Below are 22,572 nucleotides of genomic sequence, written 5' to 3' on the forward strand. Positions count from 1 at the left end.
ACCCTGCCTCATAATTCCATATTAGGTGACTTTCCATGTCTAGCCTCCTCTCTCTCTCTGCTCTACTAAATATATGGCCCTTGCAACATATAGATTAGTTTATCTGTGTAATGGATTAATCCTTTCTGTTCTGTATGTTTCTGCAGTGGTGTTTCATGGTGTTTTGTTCCTTGTAAATCACTTTATATCAGCATGGTGTCATATTTAAACCTTTATATGTTTATAAATAAATATTACAATTGTAGCAATTGTGTGGTTATTGCTGGCTCTCTGGAGCTAGCACACTAGTATTGATCCAAGCTAAATCCCCCAAAGTAAGTAAGGTTATCAAAGCCAATGCAATTCTGTGTGCACATAATTATCTCTAGCAAAGATTCCTAGAGTAGTATTGTTAATTCCCCCCAAAATTAGCTTTTACATGAGTACATCTGTGAGATACACACACATGTATACAGATGCACTAGTAGATCTGGTAACAGTCTCTATACAACAGCAACTCTGTCTGAAGATTAGAAAGAATATGGTAAAATGGTAAACACTGGTGTGTAAACCTCAATATTTGGGATAAATTCAATGTGGAGTTTAGACTAAGTGACCCTCCTAGTCATCAAGTTCTATGGTTGAATTGCTTTTAAGCCACTTATGAAGTTCTTAAATTAATAGATATCATACACAGTCTAGAGAATTTAGCAAACTAATCTTTGTTTGTTTACTTTACTATCTAAAAGATGTAGGAAATAAACTTGTGCCTTAATGACACTGCCAGACAATAAAGCCTGTATTTACTTGTTAACATATTAATTCTTAATCCTATTGGATGTATGTCCTGGGTCTTCTTTCACAACACTAAAGTCTTGATTAAGTTGTCCTCAGCACACTCTTCTTTCTACTTAAACAGCTTTATTGATTTCACCGTAAAGTTCCACTCCATTGCTGCAATGGCCTGTTAATGAACTAATTTCAGCAACACTGGTTGCTATTCCTTTTCTTGTGCTCTTCTAAAATAATATAATGTATGATTTCATTTACACCTTCAAAGATAATGTAGCCAGAGTTTGTTTAACATATAAGCACAAAGCAAAGAACTATATTTGCAGGAAGATGTACATTTTCTGATGTATCAGAATGTATCTGATGTATCTGATGTATCGCCACCCAGGGAAGGAAAGCCTGCTGTTGCTGCTGCTGTTGGAACACCACCTCCACCACCCTTCCCAGTGGGACTGCTGCCTGGCAGACGTGCCTCCTGCAGGACCAGGTCCCAGGTACCCAGCCAGCTGTGACTAATTTCCATCACCTGTCCCTCTTTGGAGGGATACATAAGCTGGCTGGCTGAGGTGGCCTGGGAGACCCAGTGCCTGCAGGAAGGAGAACATCGCCACCCAGGGAAGGAGAGCCTGCTGTTGCTGCTGCTGTTGGAACACCACCTCCACCACCCTTCCTAGTGGAACTGCTGCCTGGCAGACGTGCCTCCTGCAGGACCAGGTCCCAGGTACCCAGCCAGCTGTGACTAATTTCCATCACCTGTCCCTCTTTGGAGGGATACATAAGCCGGCTGGCTGAGGTGGCCTGGGAGACCCAGTGCCTGCAGGAAGAAGAACATCGCCACCCAGGGAAGGAAAGCCTGCTGTTGCTGCTGCTGTTGGAACACCACCTCCACCACCCTTCCCAGTGGGACTGCTGCCTGGCAGACGTGCCTCCTGCAGGACCAGGTCCCAGGTACCCAGCCAGCTGTGACTAATTTCCATCACCTGTCCCTCTTTGGAGGGATACATAAGCCGGCTGGCTGAGGTGGCCTGGGTTTTTGTCTTTTGTTTTGTTTTTTTGTTTTTGTTTTCTTTTGGGTGCCATTGGTTTTAGCTATGGGTGGGTTCGGTTTCGTTTTATATTGTAGTTCTTGGGTTTTTATGTAGTTTGTATGTTGTATTTTACTTTATCTTGTACGCCGCCTAGAGTGGCCGCTTGTGCGGCCAGATAGGCGGCCTAGAAATAAAATTTATTGTTATTATTATTATTATATTTATACAAGGATGACCAAAAGGCTGAGTAAGTTCCTTTGAGGCCAATTTCATTTTGTGAATCGTTAAATATACCTTTACCCTCCTAAATGAGTTTAAGGAAACAAACAAGCATACTAACAGAAACTGAAATTTGTTCTGATTTGCACTGAATGTACAGAGCAACCGCAACTGTCCCATTACTCATTCACTATAATAAAAGTGGGCTATGGCCAACAGATGTACATGTATGCTCCAGATCAGACCTGCATGTGAATATAAAATGATCCTTCATAATGTAATAATCTGGAGCGTTTTCTTACAAAGTTATAAGTAAATAAGAACTTGCCTGCTGAATCAGATCAAAATCCATAGGGCCATATCCAATGCTGCAACATCATTTAACAAGGTGCTTCCATGTGCACAATGTAGCTTCCTCTTCTGTCTCCTCCAACCCAACCCCACCCATCAAACCTGGAGGGAAAGCAACTATCATTGTAGGTCCCTCTATGTTGGGTCTGGAATGCACACCTGAATTCACACCTTTGTTGTAATGGGATCTTGGAATGGAAGGAAAAGCTACTGAAAAGACCAGGAGAGAAACCACAACCATCAAGCCAGTTTGTGGTCTAACAGCATCAGACTGATGCCACCTGAGATGCCAGGTCACATCCTGTGATCAGATGACAAAAACATGCCTAATGGACACCAGGAAACTAACTATACTCCATTTAAAGGAACTGTCAAAAAAAGGAATAAAGAAGATTTATTTTATATTTAAAACATACACTTCATTTAATGCAGAACTGCCAAGATTTAGGCAGAAAAAAAACCCTGAATAGCATATTGTACAGAAAACTAAGGACTACTGAAGGAACCATTTTACTCACCTGAAGGGTATTTCTCAGGGGACACTAGGACACCCCCAAGTGGATTGAGGCAGGAAAGAGTTAACACTCCAAGGACTCCTTCTGAACCCCACCCAAGGAGCATTAGTTCGCCTTCTGGCCATGTTTGGAAATATGGAAACTATCTTAAACACTATGAGAACGAAACAACCATTACATTTGTTAATATAAGCTGTTAATACAAACAGTGAAGAATAAACACAACACCAACAGAAACGTAAGCTTATATGGTCACTCTCTGGCTGTGCTCCCCACCATTTATGCCACCAACAACAACTCAATCAACCTAGGGTAGGCTTGACAGTGTTCCAGTGCCCCGAGAAACACCCTTCAGGTAAATAAAATTGTTCCTTTTCCAGTGGGTACTAGGACACCCCCAAGTGGGATATTCTATAGCTGACCAAATGTTACAGTGGGTTTTGTAAGATTATTATGTATGTAGCACTTGTTGGAAGCCTTGCCTCCCTAAGTCTGCTCCTGCAGAAGCATAAACATTTATTTTGTAATGCTTTGTGAAAGTATTTGGATTATCCCATGCTGCTTGGGCCCACCTCTGACAAATGTGCATTCATTGAATATGCTGCCCTTGCAGCTGCCCTTGTGGAATGCACCATAACTTGCTTTGGTGGAGTTAACTGTAAAATGTTGCATGTCAATGAAATACATGCTTTAATCCACCGTGCTAATGTAGCTGAAGTAACCTTCTTTCCCAAATTGGCAGGATGGTAAGACACAAATAATTCATTTGTCTGCCTGAATGACTTTGTTCTATAAAGGGAGACGTTCAGTGGTGTACATACATCCAGAGAATGCCAAGCATGCTCAAGTGGATGTGACAGTCGTAGACAGAAGGTAAGAAGTACCCACTCCTGATGGCAGTGAAAAGCCATATTTACTTTTGGAATAAAAGTTGGATCTGTCCTTAGTACCCCTCTCTCCTTATGAAATTCAGATATGCTTTGCTGCTGACAAAGCTATTTCTGAAATCCTTCGAGCTAAAGTTATTGTTACTTGAAACAGAACTTTGTATGACATTATTCAAAGAGACACTGATATCAGTGGCTCAAAGGTGGTTTCTGAAATGCATTTGGAACCTTTGGTAAATCCCATCTGAGATATCTGTGCTGAACCAGATGGCTAGATAAGGCTGCCCCTCTCAAAAACTGTTTTAAATATGAGTGGGAGCCAAGAGAATGATGTGGAGACTTGGTTAACACAGACGCTAATGTTGAAGCTTGTCTGCACAGAGTATTCAGTTGCAACCCTTGCATCAGAACATATTGGAGGAAACACAGAAACTCACTAATACCTGCCTTTAAAGCCCATATATGTTGGTGACTGTACCAGCACACAAGTGCTGTCCAAGTGTATTGATATAACATAATGATGGCCATAATGATGCCAAGATTGTGGTGATAACCTCCAGTGGCATCCTTGTTTTCAGCAACTTTCTCTCCTCAATCTCCAAGTGGTTAGATTGAGCCAAACTGGATCTGGATATACCAGGGGACCCTGCAGCAAGAGATCTAGTTGATGAGGCAGATAGAGCATTTCCATGGCCAAGTTCACCAATTCTGAGAACCGTGGCCTTCTTGGTCAGTAAGGGGCCACCAGAACAGCATGTGCTTTCTCTGTTTTCACCTTTTTCATCAGGCAAGCCATCAGAAGAAGTGGAGGAAAGATGTATAGGATCTCCTCTGCCCATGGTGAATTTAGTGCATCTGTGCCTTCTGCCACCGTCTCCAAAGCTGATGATTTATATTGGAGGCAAGGAAGTCCACATCCAGTCATCCAAACTGCTTACGAACCTGTTTGAATACTTCTTTGTGGAGCTGCCACTCCCGTGGCATCGCACACTGTTGGCTCAACCAATCTGCTTGAATATAGTCCATGCCTTGAACATATTCTGCTGACAGACATCTCAGAGATATTTCTGTCCAAATTAACAACTGTGTTGCTTTTTGTTGGAGAAACATGATTTCATTCCTTCCCGTCAAAAGACATGTGTCTTCACTATATTGTTGTTTGTCCGTAGCATCACATGTCACACCTACACAAGGCACAAAATGTTGTAATGCCAACCTTGTAGCCCTTAACTTCAACCAATTTATAGGATGTGTTGCTTCCTGTGCAGACCAGATGCCTTAAATGATCTGGCCCCTGCTGTGTGCCCCCAACCTACCAAACCCATGTGTGTTGTTACCACCTCCCATGGAGGACCCCTCAGGAGCATATCTCTGTTCAGATTGCTTCCTTTTGCCCATAATTGAAGAGTCATCTGCAGCTGAGTAGTTAAATGGATTTGTAAATGTTGAGACTGTGCTATTTACACCTGATACAGCAGAAGTGCCCACTGCAAAGGCTGCATGTAGATCCTGGAACATGAAGTTACCTGGATGGCTGAAATAAGCATCCCTAACACCTTTGCCAACATCATTAAATCTTCTGAAATCTTTCACAGAAGTGGTGTCATTGCTGCTGGTATCTTTGCCATTCTCTCTTCTGACAATCATATGGTTTTCTGATTGGTATTGACAGATGCTCCCAAGTGCTGCAACTTCTGAATTGGAATCAGCTGCCTTTTTGCTACACTCACTAGAAACCCATGGTGTTTCAAGACTGCCAGTATCACATGAACGTCCTGGTATACTGAGCTGACCATTCTGGAGTGTATCAGTATGTTGTCCAAATATGGATACAAGTGAATGGGTTCTTGACTACATGGGTACCATTTATGAAGACCCTGAGAGCTAAAGCCAGTCTGAAAGGCATTGGCCTGTATTGGTAATGTTGATCTGTGTACACGTAGTGCAGAAATGTCCTACGCTGTGGATATATTGGGATCTGTAGATAGGCCTCCATCAGATATATGGAGGCCAAATAGTCCTGTGGTTTCAGGATACCGTTTCCATGTAAAATTTTCAATACCTCACATACTTGTTCAGGTACCTCAGGTCTAAAACCACTTTCCAGGCACCCCCTTTCTTTTGCATGATATAGAGCATGAAATAAACACCAGTGAATCTTTTATCTTGTTATACTGATTCAATTGCTGCTATCTGCAACAGATGGTTCATTACTTCCTGAACGTGCTTGCATTTCTGTGGATTTGATGACACTGGAGATGGAACAAAGCAGCTTGGTGTTGTTGCCTGTAACTCTATCTGGTACCCATGAAGCATCGCACCCTTCACCCAGCAGTTGGAAATTGTTGCTTCCCAACGTTGGGCAAAATGTAATAGACTGCTGCCTATGGGAATTTCTGATAAGTCAGAACTGTTTCTTGTCTCCCACCTCTGGTGGTGAAAGAGGAACCCTGAAATCTAGTTCTGGATTGTTGTTGGTCTCTCTGCTGGAATCTGGGACATCCCCAGGCAGTTCTGTTGGTGCAAAAATCATACACTCTTCCACTAAACTGTGATGTATGAAACTGCTGGTAGGGGTGGTATTGGTCAAAAGGCTGCTGTTTCTCTCTCCTTTGATTTGGCACCGGCATAGCTTTCTTATTATACAGCCACGAGAGTGGCTGTATACTACAATCAGCATGGATTTTTCACATTCCACAATGTTAAATTGAAAATACCCCCATGCCATTCTAACGCTTCCCATAAACTCATTTCAAAACAAAACCTTACAAAGCTTATAGTCCTGAACTCAGAAACGCTTGCTTAACAATCCTCTCAATTTTCATAGTGATACACAAAACAGTCAGAGAGAATAGAGAGTTCAAAGTCTAAAAAGAGAGAAAAAAACCCCAGAGCCCTTTTGGACTTTTTTCTCTGAGAGTTCTCATAATCTGTTGAAATTAATTAAAAATCAGCCATGTTCACAGAGTACCTGTAACCCTAATACTGACCTTGCCGCATACTCTGACCTTCATCCTCTGCAGTTTAAAAGTTTAAAAAAATGCCTGGCTGAGTTTTAATAAATTTAATAAATTTTGCATTGAACTGAATGATAATGTCGGGCGTGTTCTAAAAGCCAGACACAGCTGCTGGGCTTGCCTAATCAGAGGGCCACACCCTGTTGATCAGTAACGCAGGCTATGAGACACACAGACAGGGTTTTCAGTGAAAGAAGGAAACCTGCAATAAACGGGTTAAACAGAGCAAGAGGGGCTGCCAGGTTCCTCAAGGCCAGCAGGTGGTTGGCAAGGGCAACCTGGTAGATAAGAAGCTGCTCTTGCAGAAGCTCTGGTGTGGGGGAAAGTCATTTGTGTTTAATGCTTTTTGTCAGTAAAGACTCTTACAAGATACTCTTACAATCTATCCGGCACCAGCATTTCTTACTTGTGCGATATCTATACGCACGCACCGACAGGGGTTATGGCCCCAGCTTATCACACAAAGTAAGGGGTTCAAGTGTCGTTCACATGATGTTGCTGCGGAGAAAAGAATGTGCAAGAAAGAGGCAAGTAAAGAGTGGACAACATGGCTGTAAACCTGTCATCCGGGATGCCGATGGAGAGACTGAATGCTGTAAACTACTCCAGCTGGAAATAGAGAATGAGAGCAGTTCTGATTAAAGAAGATTTGAATGATGTTGTAGAAAAACCCCCTCTGGCAGCTCCTTCAGCAGCGTGGACGAAGAAAGACGAGAAAGTGAAGGCTTTTATTACTCTGGGGCTGTCTGATTCTCAACTGTTGCTGGTGAGTAATGAGCCGACAGCTAATCAAATGTGGGAGAAGCTAAGAACCGCTCATGTGCAGCAAACTGCAGGGAGCCGGCTGTGTTTAGCGCGGAAGCTTTATCAGATGCGTTTTACAGATGAAGTGACTATGACAGAGCATCTGGCTGAATTTCGTAGATTATTTGCTGAACTTCAAGATAGAGGAGTACATCATAGTGACATTCAGATGGTCTATATACTGTTATCTTCATTTGATCGAAAATGGGATGTACTGGTCTCTAGTTTGGAGACTTTACTAGACGGAACTTTATCTCTGGACTTTGTAGAGCAGAAACTTCAACAAGAATGGAATAGGAGACAAGAGAGTAAGAAGACTGAGATAAAAGAGACTGAGGCTGTACAACAACAACAATATCAAAGAAACAGGCAAGAGAATAAAATATGTTATTTTTGTGGGTCCCGGGGACATATACAGAGACATTGTTTAAGTAAGAAGAGAAATAACAGGGACTTTGGACATTGGAAACCAAGCGTGAACTTTATTGCTAAGGAGGATAATAAACTAATTAACTCTAAATGGCTTCTGGACAGCGGAGCATCTAATTGCCTGATCACAGACTCTAGTTTATTTTACACATCAAAGCCAGTGCAAGAGAAGATCTACCTCGTTGACGGATCAACTCAGGACGCAATTGCAAGAGGCACGCTCAGGTTAAGTAATTTGGGAACTATATTGACAGATGTGTTATTAGTTTCTGGTTTAAAATATAACATACTATCGGTGAGAAAACTAGCTCAAATAGGTTGTAAAATTACATTTGAAGGGAATAGATGTTTTGTGAGAAAAGATGGTGAAATCTGTATGCAAGGGAAATTACAGAACCAAATGTTTATGGTAGAGAGCAAGCTTGATAAACCCACGTGTGCCTGGATAGGAGTAAATAAAAACATACACGAAAACTGTATACATGAATGGCACAGAAAATTAGGGCACGCACATTTTGAGAAAGTGAAAAATACCCCAAAGCATAGTCAAGATTTGGAACTAACACATTGTGAGCATGTGGATGAATGTGAGGTATGCTATAAAACAAAAATGACAGTGACTCCAATTAATCAGAGCATTGAAAGTACTACCACGAAACCTTATCAGCTGATACATGTGGATTTGGCTGGACCTTTCCAGTGTTCAAAAGGTGGGGCAAGATTTTATTTAGTGATTGTAGATGATTTTTCCAGATTTACACATGTATTCTTGTTGAAAAAGAAAAGTGAAGCAGAAGATAAATTAAAGGCATTTATACAGAGGACAGAGACACAATATGGGGTTGTTATCAAAAATATCAAATCAGATCAAGGAGGGGAATTTACCAGTAATTCGTTTAAAACATATCTTGAAAAGAAAGGAATAATCCAAAGTCTCACTGCTCCCTTCAGCCCATTTTCCAATGGAACTGCAGAGAGGAGGAACCAGTCACTGCAGGATTCAATGAGAGCCATGCTGGCTGATGCAGACATGAATAACACCTACTGGGGTGAATGTATTCTGTACACTGCTTACATTCAGAACCGCCTTCTGCACAGAGTAATAGGCATGTCTCCATATGAGAAATTGACTGGAAGAAAACCCAGGGTAAAACACATAAAGCGTTTTGGAGCAAAATGCTGGGTGCATGTTTCAAAGCAGAAAAGGCATGGTAAATTAGCCCCAAGAGCTCAGGCAGGTCGCATTTTGGGATTTCAGAATTCATATTATAGAATTTGGTTGCCTGAGAAACAACAATTAGTGTTAAGTAGAAGCATAAAGGTGATAGATAAACCTTGGAAAGACAGTCAAACAGTAATACTTGATGATGCAAGCAAGCAGGAAGCAGCAGATGTTCCTTTTGGGCATCAAATACCATTAAGAACTGCATTGACTGACTTAATTCAAAGTGGCAAACGTACTGTGAAAAGACTGAGGAGTGAAGACATGGCAATGCAAGATAAAGAGGTGCCAGGTACTAGTGCAGGAACAAGTGCAGACACAGGTGCAGGACCAAGTAAAATTGAGAGTGAGGAAGAAATGGAAATAGATACTGTTAGACGGTCAGAAAGAAAAACAAAAGGAAAACCACCTCATAGATTTACATTTAACGTTACACAAAAGAATGATGAGACAGATGAATATCCTGTAGAATGGGAAAAAGAAGGTCCAATAGACAAAGAAACAATGGATCTCATGTGGAAATACTGTATTGAAGAATGAAATATAAATGAGTGTTATCGAATAAAAGTGAACAAAATGCTGTATAACATGTATGAATAAAGAAACAAAACTGAAATGGAAATAGAGACTGTAAAGAGAAACAAAATAATGTGTATATATATGTGTATTGAACTTGTAATGTATGACTGTAAAATAAGATAAATGTAGTTTTGTGATCTGTGAGTCTCAGGTGGGGGCTGTTGATCAGTAACGCAGGCTATGAGACACACAGACAGGGTTTTCAGTGAAAGAAGGAAACCTGCAATAAACGGGTTAAACAGAGCAAGAGGGGCTGCCAGGTTCCTCAAGGCCAGCAGGTGGTTGGCAAGGGCAACCTGGTAGATAAGAAGCTGCTCTTGCAGAAGCTCTGGTGTGGGGGAAAGTCGTTTGTGTTTAATGCTTTTTGTCAGTAAAGACTCTTACAAGATACTTGCCTGGCCTGGCTTATTTACTGAATCTATCCGGCACCAGAATTTCTTACTTGCGCGATATCTATACGCACACACCGACACACCCACACCAGACTTTGATTTCACGTGAGACAGTCATGACTTGCCTCAGAGAATCCTGGGAAGTGTAGTTTGTGAAGGGTGCTTAGAGGAGACTCCTATTCCCCTTAGAGAGCTCCAGTGGCCAGATGGTTTAACAATCAGCCACTCTGATTGAAGGTCTCTGAGGGGAACAGGGCATCTCCTAGCAACTCTCAGCACACTTCACTAACTACACTTCCCAGGATTCTTTGAGAGAAGCCATGACTGTCCAAAGTGAAATAAAGATCTGGTGTGGATGTGGCCAGGGACAGCTTTGGTTTAAATTTGGGTGGGAGGCTACATGTGCCTACTGTAGAATGAAAAGGTGGGGGAAATGTTGAAAAGCAATGAACTGTTTACAATGTTTTCCTTTTGTAAAGTGCCCACCCATCTAATCTCCTCCCCTCCCCTTCCTCATACCCTCCCTGCCCCTCCCCTGGGTCAGTGTTGGACTAGGACCTGGGAGACCAGGGTCTGAATCCCCACACAGCCATGAAGGTCACTGGGGGACCTTGGGCCAGTCACTGCCTCTCAGCCTCAGAGGAAGGCAATGGTAAAACCACCTCTGAATACTGTTTACCATGAAAACCCTATTCATAGAGTCGCCACACGTCGGGATCGACTAGAAGGAAGTCCATTTCCATTTTCAAACATGATTGCACAGAAATAAATCCCACTGAACTCATAAAGTATGCAACTGATCAAACCCACCCTCCATTCCCCTCCCTCCTATCCCCTCCCTCTTGCCCCTTCCCTCCCCCTCCTTCCCCCTCCCCTCCCCCTCCCCATGGTCAGTTTTACCTATCTTAAGCATGATTGCACAGGAATAAATACCATTGAACTCAATAAGTATGCAAATGATCAAATCTGCCCTCCCCTGCCCCTTCCTTTGCTCCTCCCCCTCCAATCCCATCCTTTCCCCTCCTGCTCCCCTCCCTTTCTCCTTCCCTCTCCTCTCATAAGAAGATTTCTTAGACTGCATTGGAGTGCCCCATTCTAACTTCACCAGATTCTTAAATAATGTTGGTATTTTCATCACCTGTCCTTTGGTTTCATTTCTGGTAGCATCATGTTGATCTGAGGACATATGTAGTTGTGCAGGTAATTGTTCCACTGTACTTGGTAAATCTCCAGTCTGCTGTGTTCTACTACTAGTGGCTTGAATTATTTATCTGATTGTAGCTGCTCTGCTGAAATGTCAGCCATTAAAGCATCCCTGATATGAACCAAAGCCTCAGCACTTGAATTCAAAGGAGTAATATGTTGTTGATCTATCCTATTTATATGTACAGCTGTAATCTGCTGCTGTATGTGGATTTGACCAGAAGTGGCAACATCTTCCATACATAAACCTGAATTTTGCTGCTGTGCTTGCTTTTGACCCAAAATGTCAGCAGAATCCTGGGCATGCATTAAGAAACTTGATCCTTGCTGCTGTACTTGGTTTTACCAGAGGTGACAGCAGATTATCTGTTGCTGTGCTTGCATAGATTGAGTACCCATTGTTTGGAAACCTGGAAATTCATTATCACTTGAATCACAATTGGAAAAAACCTCTGGGCCTGGAGCTTCTCCACAACTCCCTTCATTCTCAGGCAGCAGCTCCTCATGCCTGCAAACCCACGGCTGACTCTGTTCTCTCATATATATTGTGTTTCTGTGTTCCAGCTCCATTGAAGGTAAAGACTTTTTTATTGCACCAGAAGCCTTACTATTTGCTTTGCCTTTTGAAACCTTTGCTACTGCAGGGTCATTCAGGCTGCATGCTGAATCACTGCCCTTTGCTCTCTTCACTACCATGGGAATGTTCAGGCCATGCACCTTTTGCTTTGTCTGATTTTTCTTTTTAAGATGGTGGGTGCCATTCTGCACACCTAACTGACTTATTGTGTCAACTGTTTTTTCCTTCACAGGATGTGCCACCAGCACTACCGCGCCTGCCTCATCTGCTGCTGTTGCCATGGATCCCGATGTCTCACTCAGGGCCAGTGCCAGAGGGTGGCCAGGTTGGGTCCTGGCCAAGGGCCCCGAAGGGACCCTCCTTAGGGTGGGTAGGTAGTGCTCCTGTTCCGCAATCCACAGCATTGCCTCCTGACCCTGCCATGAATCACAGAGAAGTCTGGGACACCCGCATGCTTGCCCCACCTACCTCTCCCATTGGGGTGCATGCGTGCTATCAACCAAGATGGCAGCACAGGCATCAGCCCCTTAGGGAAGACTCAGCTGCCATTTTGGTTGATGGCATGCATGCATGCACAGCTTAGCCAGCATTTACCGCAGCAGGAGAGGTAGGTGCTGCTGTGGGCCCAAGGCAGGGTGGTGCCTAAGGGTCCAGTCATGCCTGACACCAGCCCTGGTCTCACTAGTTGAAACTGAGTCTCCCTCAGCCAATTCTTTTGGCATTTTGTCATCCCAGGAGTTAGTTAAGGGTGGGGTTTTCCCCCATCAGATTATGGAAAATGAGGACAGAGGGTCACACAGTGTTTTTTTAAAAAAATTAGGAATTGATCTGGAAGTAATCTGAGAATGTGCAATTAATTCTTAAGTAATTTAAGCAAATTAATTCAATCAGAGCATAGAGGGAGTTCATTTGGGAAGAAATCACAATCACAGAAAGTGGGGACTGAAGGGATTAGAACTGTCCAAAGGCTGAAAGACAGGGCCAAAGGACAGACAGACACCTACTGACATTCACACACAGAGATCAAAAATCTGTATCAATTAATTCAGAGACATTGTTAATCAAAATCAGTCACTCCCCAAAGACAAATGACAACACAGAGAACTTCTGAAGTTAGTAATTTGAAATAATATGAATTAATTAAATCTGGCCAGAACTGAAGAGCTAGATGAAAACAGTACTGATCAAGTGAGGCAGGAAAATGAACTAACACTCTGTGGGAGCTGCTCAGAAAGAGTCCTTGGAATGTTAACTCTTTCCTGTCTCAAGCAACAGGAGAGGAAGACAGTACCCACTAGGGGGTGTCCTAGTGTCCACTGGAGAAGGTGTGTATTCTAGAAGCGACAGGCTGCAGGCTAGGGTGGATAAAAAATCTGCTTAATTCCGATTGTGGAGGGTTGGAATTAAGTCGATATTCTCACATTGCAGTTTATTGTTTGTCCCACAGTGCGGTGCTTCTCTTCTTGTTCCTCTTCTGCAGTCTGGACCTGCTGGGGAGGCTTTAGCCACAGCTGCTGCTCTGTCCTTCCACTCAGGGAGGACCTTCTTTCCTGTCTCCTCCTTCTCCATGATGCCATGGGTGAGTGGGGAGGAGCAGATTGGTGGTGGTGGTGGGGGATCCCATCCCTAATTAAAATCCTGAGAAAAGAGAGGCAACTATGCCTTTTCAAGCCTCGTGAAACTAGAAAAGGACAAGACCATGTTTCAGTTTCATCCACCAGAGTAACTCACCACCATCCTCTAGGGAAAGCAATCAAACTCCTCATTGACTCATGAAGTAATTATCTTTATTTATTTCACACTGTAGCTATTGAGAAGAGTCAACTGCTCTTGTAAATTCTTTCACATATATGTATTGCAGGGCCTTCCCCTGGGGTAAAACAAGAACAAAAAACAGTATTTTAAATCCTGAAGAAAAAACTCCGGAGGGATTTCCATTTATATATGTACAGACTGTGGCCTTCTAGCAGAACCAACATGGTCTTCTGCTGTTGCCCTGGAAACATTCCCTGGGCCTTGGGGGGAGACAGTCAGCTTTCTAAAGGGAAACCATTTGATACAGATATTCTAGCACCTTCAGGGGAAAAAGAACGGAAAAACTCCTCAGCTACGCTAATTTAAAACTTAATGAAAAGAACCCATCCAGCCTTCAAAACAGTATTGAAGGTTTGTGAGGCTTGAACGGAACCAAAGGGGCAAAGCAACCATAGCTGCAACACACACAAAATGGCAGTCCCAACTAAGGAGTCTGCCAGCAGGAACTGCTGCTCTGTGCCTTTCACTATTAGTGGCCTAACCTCACAGTTGTACCCTAACTGGTGCTTTGGCACCTGAAAAGGTGCCTGTTCGAGTGCAATCCGAAAATGACAGTGGTGAAGGAAAAAATATGGGAATGGTGTAAAACAAAGCAGGGAGGAAGACACAGAAAACATTAACAACCCCCCCGCACTCAATTACCACAGACACACAAATGGAGACATTATGCTGACAAAAAGACAAGAGAGAACTAATAACAAAACACAGGAATAAAGGCTCAGAACAGAACAGTTCTAGAGAACACAAGAGGACCTAACTGTTACCAACCAGAGGCAGGGTCAGTTTGGTGAGAGGGATGACTTCTACCCCTGGAGAGGAGGCAAAAGGCTTTAGTAGACCCTGCCTGTTCTTTCCAGTAGGAGACATCATCACTAACTAGGAAATGTCATCCATCATTCTCAGGCAAATAGATCACACAGATGTCTGCTCTGAAACTCAGTAAACTTAATTTCTGATTTATAACCACTCATATTAGTTGTGACAGAGCTAGACATAATATCTGAGGAAGTGGTTGCCCACCCAATAATCTACTAACTAAATCTTTACTCACCTTTCCCTGCCTTGTCCACCACTTTAGCCTTCTTTGTAGTTGAAGTCTCTGAATTCTGTCCCTCTCTTCAGAAGCAGCCAAGACCCCTATTATATTTCCCAGCTGGGAAACACAGTAGGATGTTCCAGTGGCTGCTATGAACTGGATGCCACCATGTCAGGCTATGCATCTAGCTGCATTTCTTCAGTTGTAAGGGCCAGAAATAAACTACAGTGCTGTGATTTAATACTTAAGATCTGTATCTAAGCTGCTACTTACTAATCTTGGTTAAAAATCCATATATAAAAAACAAAAATAGTAGTACAAAGGGACAGAACTTTATTTTGTGTTCTCAACACCAAAACAATCCCATTCAGTAATGCCAATGTTTGTTCACAGGATGAATAATTACAGAATTCATTGCCATGTAGACACTAGCACTACTAGCCTTTTAAAAGGGCCTGGAACAATAGTTCACTTCTGGCTGCCATGTGCTGGAGAAAAATATTAAGAGTAATCTGAGAAATAAAATACAACTTTCTCTAGTTTTTTTATAATCTATCTAGGTGCTAAAGCAGGCATCACCAACATGGCACCCACAAAGGCCTTCACTGGTACCCCCAGTTAAGGGCCCCAAACTCTGAGCTTTCATATTTTTAGAAAAAAAAAGTATCTAGCCCTCCTAGTAAAAAAGTTATGAAGCAAAATGTGTGGGTACCCTTCTAAGCAATTTCTGTAAAATGAGCCAGCCTGTCTGTTCCCACCTATTCAGTGATTTTAGCTAATAAGTTAAGGCAGAGCTGTCATTGATAAGCAACTTATTTGGAAACAAGACAATAGGAATCCTTCAGGTCCTAAAGAGCTTCCTTTTCTCCTCCCCTTCAGTGCGCTTTTCCTGTTTCTCTTATTTTCTAGCACTCCTTGGAATCTTCATTGTTCGCCTTTGTTTTTTCCTACCAACCAGGATGCATCTTTTCTGTGGTGAGTTTCTCTGAAATCAGGTATTCCCTAGAAGTTATTTTCTGCAAATACTACTACACAAGTGTAGGATGTTAACGAATCCCCTTCCCAAAAGGCAAATGCAAAATGCAAAAACTTTGCAAAGAAGCTTAGACATTTATCCTGATGTGCAGAACCTAAGGCCAGGCACTCATTAAGAATTCACTGTATAGTGGACTCTAACCCCCTTCCAGTACTATGGAATGGTGGTTTGGATTACTCTGACTACTTCTACATCTCCTTTAGTCACTCTGCAAGAAAGGAGAGGTTATGAGGTACATATACACTATATCTTAGTTTTGCTGATGCAAAGGCATCTCCTAGTAGGGATGGATGAATCTGTCAGTGTTGGTTTTTCTCATTTTTCCAATCTTAAGTTCAGTTCACTACATTTCTGCATCAGTTTGCAATTTTTTTAAAAAAAGTCCTCACAAAAATTTGTCAGCATTTTAGTTTGCATTTCTCCTAATATTGTTATATGCAATTTCCCCTAATACAATACATTTTATATATTATTTTCATTAATGTATGCATTTTAAAGTACACTTTTCATTAACATACATGTTTTTGCATTTTTGTTGTTGGAGAACTACATCACAAAATTTGGGGAAGTGTGCATTTCAAAGAATAGCAGCATTTTGGTTTACATATGGTTTAGGTAGATTCACATTAAAATGTGAACTGAACTGACTTTCTGCCCCATCCCTATCGTCTAGGAACATGAATGCCTATTTCAACACTGGCCTGAAAATATTTTGCCACACATAGAAACAATAGTAACAGGATTCAATAAATCCATAAGGAGAAAGAAATGCCTCAGGACCCATGTTAAACCCAGCAGCATGATGGGGACATTGACAATGTTACATAGTTCAATATAAAAACATTTATGTGTTGCTGAAAACCACATAATAGGTTATCACATGTGGTGATTGCTAGGGATGTGCTAAAATTCCACCAAATTCAGATTTGGCACCAAATTTTCCATTAATTTGCTTCTTCTCAATAGCTGAGGATCAGATTTTAATGTAGTGAATTTCCACAGCTAATTTTGAAAATGGACTTTAATTTTTATTTATTTATTTATTTTATTACATTTTTAGACCGCCCTATAGCAATAAGCTCCCAGGGCGGTGTATAGCATAGTAAAAAAATCTGCCTGTAAACTATCCATTTTAAGATTAATAATTTATCTGCATTTCCTTTAAATTACTGAAATTTCATTCAAAATATCAGTGTTTCCTTTAAAAATATTGATATTAATATCCATATGTTTTTCCATGGGGAAAAAACCACAGATTGGCAGACATCAGGGTCTGCTCCAGTTGGACTGTTCCCTCCCATACCTCACAGCACCAACTTTACATTTTATATCATTTGTTTGTTTTGGCATTTAAATTTGGAAACCACCTTAGATGTATGTTTATTTGCTGGTTACTTTACAAACCCTGGAGTGTACGTGCATAATATGCATATAGTGTGTGAAAACTGCTCATATTTTTAGCAGTACTGATTAAAAAAACCTTGCTTCCATTGAGATCAAGGAGCAAGATGAGAATTAGTAAAAATCCTTGTGGATAAGTGTGATATTGAGATTTTGAGAAAATTCCATCTGTAGTTTGTTACACTCTTTTTATCTTTGTAAATCATGAGAAATTTAAAGCACTCCATTCCTCTCTCTTCCACTACCATTACTGTGGAATGCAACTTCTGTCCCTCAGAAATCTTAACAGGATGCACAGCTATTGTTAAAATAATCTTTAATTTTTAAAAATCCCTGCGCTAAAATGTATATTTTTTGAAGGAGGGGAGGAATTCCAATACTTTTGGGGAAAGGGGAAATGCACGTTGCCATCCTCATTACCTGTTTCTGTTGCTGGAAATCCAGTCTGAGATGAGGGTTGCTGCCTGCTGGTGGCAGTGCTTGTTACCAAAGCTGCAAGCCAGCATAATGACTTCACGGCGTAGCTCCCTAGGTATCCCAAAAATGCAAACAAAAATAGTGTTAGGCTAATATTAATAAATACGTTAAAATACACAATTGCTTGCAAGATCTAAACTAATATTTAACCAAGGTAAGCAGCAGATCATACAATGACAAATCCATTAAGCAATTACATTTCTATAAAGCTACTCAGTTACAAGTATGAATGCCCCTTGATCTCATGACTTCCATCCCCCAAACGCAGCCAGAACTTACATTATAGCTAAGTAACAATTTAGTTTTCAAGTTTTAGTAAGAGGAGAAAAATTTATAATAGCAAGGCCCCAAAATGAAAACAAAAGACACAATCTTTTGCACTTTTAGGTTTCACTGAATTTGACAACAAAAGTAGAAATATACTTGAAAATGGAAATGGACTGCCTTCAAGTCAATTCTGAAATGGCAACCCTATGAATAGGGTTTTCATGGTAAGTGGTATTCAGAAGGGGTTTACCATTGCCTTCTTCTGAGGCTGAGAGGCAGTGACTGGCCCAAGGTCACCCAGTGAGCTTCATGGCTGTGTGGGGATTTGAACCCTGGTCTCCCAGGTTGTAGTCCAACACTCTAACCACTACACCACACTGGCTCTCTGAAATATACTTAGCCCTCTCTTATGATAATCAACAGAGCATGTGCAAAATAAACATTAAAGTTCATTAAGCCTATGGAGTTCAGTTTCAGTTTTAAAAAGTATAACAGTACTCATGTTGGTAGGAAGCTTGAACAAATGATTTGTCCATATTATTTGTTGGCCATCCAAGCTTAAGATACATTGAAGCAACTTGTCTTAATATATATTCCTGAAACAGAAAGGGGGGGGGAGAGAGAGAGAGAACCTGCATCAGATATTTTCATAGTTAAAAAATAACATGCTCCATTTAGTTCAAAGATTGTTATAAAAATGGTTCCATTATGTATGATGTTTTAAAGATAAATAGTAACCAACCTTTTGGGGGGCATATGTGCCTCAAGTCAGGCCCAAAATATGAGATGATGCCATTCTTACATTATACATGCATGCCTACCAAATTCAGTGGAGTCCTTGTGCCTGGAAGCAGTGTGTGTGTGGTGGAAGGTCTGATTCTATGCTGTCCAGGATTGTAAAGCCTCCAGCTGCTGTCCAGGAGCACCTCAGTTCCCTGCTCTCAGTGCCAGTGGTGGCACATGTGTTACTCATAAAGGAGATGAGTCACTAAGATCACTTTCTCATTATTCAAAGTTCCAGTGCATTGAAGAGTATGGTGCAGATCCTAAGTTGCCTTGTCTTCATGGAAGAACTTGTGATCCAGTGGAGGATCCCGCTGGCTGAAGGGGAAGAGACAATTCCCCTCCTCCAGAGGGTCCCTCAGCCCTCCAAAGCAGATTTTTAAGGGATACAGGGGGGCTGCAGGTGGAAGGAGAAAATGATCAAAGTTGCCCTCCCCTTCACCTGTACTATTATCTGGGTAAGGCACCAATAAAATTTAACACTTTCAAGTTTTGTTTATTTCTATGGGAGAGAGTTAAACATGTGCTTAAATTAGCACTGTATTGAAACAGATCACCAGGTTTGCTAAACCCTTTGCCCCTATGAAAGAGACCATGGCAAAATTCAGAGAATTGTGGAGGCTGTGGGGAGGGTTGGTGCCTATCATTACAAACTGGCAGAGAGGAAAGTTCTTTGGAAGTGGTGACCATGCCAGCAACAGTCAGTGCAATCCTGGCTTTCAAAGGGTCTCCCTGCTAGGTAGTTTTCAAAGACATCCACTATCAAAGGGTTTTTGTCTCCTTGCTGAGGTGGAGAGGAATCTGTCCTACTCCACCACAGCTAGGAGAGATTTCAGAAATCATGATTGGGTTTTTACTCTTGGACCCCCCAAGCACATTGTAAAATGCTCTCCCCAATTTTTAAGGCATTTCCCCCCACCCCAATGAATCATCAGCAAAATCTGGGTTGAAAATTTCTGCCCAACTCTAGCTTAAAACTATCCATCTGAAACAATGCGCCTTAAATGTGCTTGATGTTAGCTGGATCATGCCCAATGTCTTTAAGCATGTTATATACATTTGACACAAGTATGAAAAGCTGCTGGTGCTTAGACAGGCTAGTATTTACCTGGGTTGGCTACTCTTGATTTAAAAATACATGTGTGAATAATGTCCATCATTAAACATTTATAAGTGACACATTTAGGCCACACACAGAGATGAAATTGATAGGCTTGGCTGTCTTTCTATGCACGGATATGGCAAAACCATTACACAGGCACAGCCAATTGATGTAATATTATTGAATAATGTGAGCTGCATATCAAGATTGGACAATTTAATGAGATCTGTATTTCAATGTCATTTTAGTTGTTGGCATTTTTAAAAGCAAAGGTAACAACATTTTCTACATTTAACCCTTACACAATAAGGATCTTTATTTTCTATGCCAAGTTGCAAAGTATGCCTCTTCCATAGTTATATTGTAATTTTATTTCTGCTAAATTCATGTTTTAAGTGAAATATAAATGCAGCTTTAAGAATGTATTTCACATATTAGTACAATATAAGAGTGAATATTTTTTATTTACACTGCAACATATTTGCTGCATAAGGATGGTATGTGACAGTATACTGTCCTTTGGCAGGTAAGTTATTCCTGTGACATAATGTAATTTACAACATCCATTGTCAGCTCTTTCATGATACCTTGGGAATAAACAGAATGTTTTTACTATTCTTATTTACTAAAATTGCATTTTTTTTTACAGTCAGACTAAATAGGGAGTCAGCAGAAGATGCATTGTAATGATTTTTCAATGTAGGCAACAACAAGCTGGCAACTCCATTTTCAGCTTAATTCAGCATTACATGAAGGAAACTTACACTGCACAGAATTCAGTGTCCATTGACAACCATTAGAAGGACAAAGTGACTGAGGGGAATGAGTGGAGGTAAGTCTATAGCATGGTGATGCAGTAAGATGCTTATGTTCACTTAGGTGGCAGAGTATCTTTGCAAAAGAGTAGAAAAAAGCTAAAAATGCATGAGGTAAGTTCTAAGAATGGAATAAACTTTTACAGGTCATGAGCGCATTTTCCTCTTGTATTTGTTGCTGACTGGTCCTGGGCTACATTTAAACCAGACATTTTCATGGTTGCTTTGTGTGTATTGACAACCTACTTTTCCTGCTACTTGAGCAGTCTGGCTCCAATTATGGGTGAGGTTAGGATTAAATACTTATCTACTTCTTGATAATGTGAGAAGGTGAACTTAATTCAATATGGCTTTTTGGTCTGAATGGTGACTACATTACTTCTGTCACTGAATGAATTCTGATAAAAGCTATACTCACATTTATGTGGGAACTTCAGTAAAGTACACACCATATAGCCCATAAACTATTACTATTCAAATGCAAATTGAAGCTTACAATTACCTCATTAACGTAAAAACCAAAACCAAGAGCATGATACAGCACAAATTAAGTACTTTTAAATCACACTGATTTCGGGGGGGGGGATTAAGTACATTCTTGGGCTTCTGGTTTGTTTCACCACATGTGGTGAGCCAAGAACAACCTTTGTTCTGCTTGTGGTTTGTTTGGAGACAAACAAACCACAAGTCATGACTTCCAAACCTGGGCTTGTGGTTTGTTTCCCCCAAACAAACTATAAGCTGAGGTTTGCATGTAACAAGCCAGATCATGCCTTGTTTCCTTTCCTGAGTGGCAGCAGCAGGAGGAGTGAAGCACCCATAATTTCAGCTGCTTATTCACATTAAACCATAGTTTAATTGAATATAAAGTGCAAACTAGGTCAAAAAGTCATTTATCCAGCTAGAATGTGCCCCAATGAAGCAATGTTGTATGTGGCCTTCGTACATAATCATATACCTGCACATTTTACCTTAAACTGCATTATTTTGTAATGGTACATATATTGATTTTATCTAAGAGACCTCTATACTGCTTTTTAGGACAATTGCCTCACTAAAGCAATGCACAAACAATAAAATACATCAAAGCAGTTAATATAAAAATAAAACAGTAAAATCCCATTTACATCCAAACAGTAAAGAATGACAAAGTGCCCACTGATATTTGGCACCCCAGTTAAAACTTCAAAATTAAAAGGATGCAGCTTCATAGCTCATTTTAAAGAGAAAATGCAAGCCCCACCCCCAAACAGCACCATCATTGCTATTGCAACTGTTTCTCACTGGATAATTTTGCCATATCAATAGTGATAAATGATACTTTAAAAAAAATCCATTGATGATTATGTGCTCCCTGCTCTTCTGCCCTTGGAGTGCACTTCTAGCCTGTTTTGTTTTTAAGGTACTCCTTCCCCTCTATTGTATACAGACATATAGTCATTGCAAATGGATTAGCAGGATTATAGCACAAAGGCTAAAATGCATTTGCGATGCATCTGGATTGATTATGTAGAAAGACCCTACACCAGTTAAAGAATCTTACTGGGGAGGACAACAGTTTAGTGGTCACAAGAAAGAAAGAAAAATATCTTTACATTGAAGATGTTGTAGCTTTCGGTGCGGTCCAACAATTTGTCTAGAGGATAAAGGGCTCGGCTGGCAGCATGCCAAGGCAGAAATTCCTTTTCCTTGGACAGATATCTGATAATCTCTAGTGGAATGTTCTGAGGCAAATAGCCAGCTCTGTATAATCAAAGAAGTTATTGTTAATTATTAATTGGAAGAAGGTCCCAATGATACTAGAAGCTGAGATGATAGGCTTTTTCTTGTATGCATACAAAGAAGC

The 22,572-nt window shown here is 41.1% G+C and overlaps 1 protein-coding gene across 4 annotated transcripts in view; it reads right to left on the reverse strand.

Moving 5' to 3' along the window:
* Positions 1-22,572, reverse strand: part of TRHDE (thyrotropin releasing hormone degrading enzyme) — a 393,299-nt gene that overhangs the window by 21,630 nt on the left and 349,097 nt on the right. For 3 of the 4 annotated variants that reach the window (XM_061639727.1, XM_061639726.1, XM_061639725.1), the window contains 3 exons: positions 22,322-22,469; positions 18,525-18,622; positions 17,703-17,810 (listed from right to left, as the gene is read on the reverse strand). In XM_061639727.1, the coding sequence (XP_061495711.1) occupies positions 17,703-17,810; positions 18,525-18,622; positions 22,322-22,469 (354 nt within the window). Of the gene's footprint in view, positions 1-13,798; positions 13,865-17,702; positions 17,811-18,524; positions 18,623-22,321; positions 22,470-22,572 lie in introns of those variants that run through there. The other variant, XM_061639728.1, reaches the window with a different exon arrangement.

The sequence above is a fragment of the Rhineura floridana genome, chromosome 8, assembly GCF_030035675.1.
Source record: "Rhineura floridana isolate rRhiFlo1 chromosome 8, rRhiFlo1.hap2, whole genome shotgun sequence".
Taxonomy (NCBI): Eukaryota; Metazoa; Chordata; class Lepidosauria; order Squamata; family Rhineuridae; genus Rhineura; species Rhineura floridana.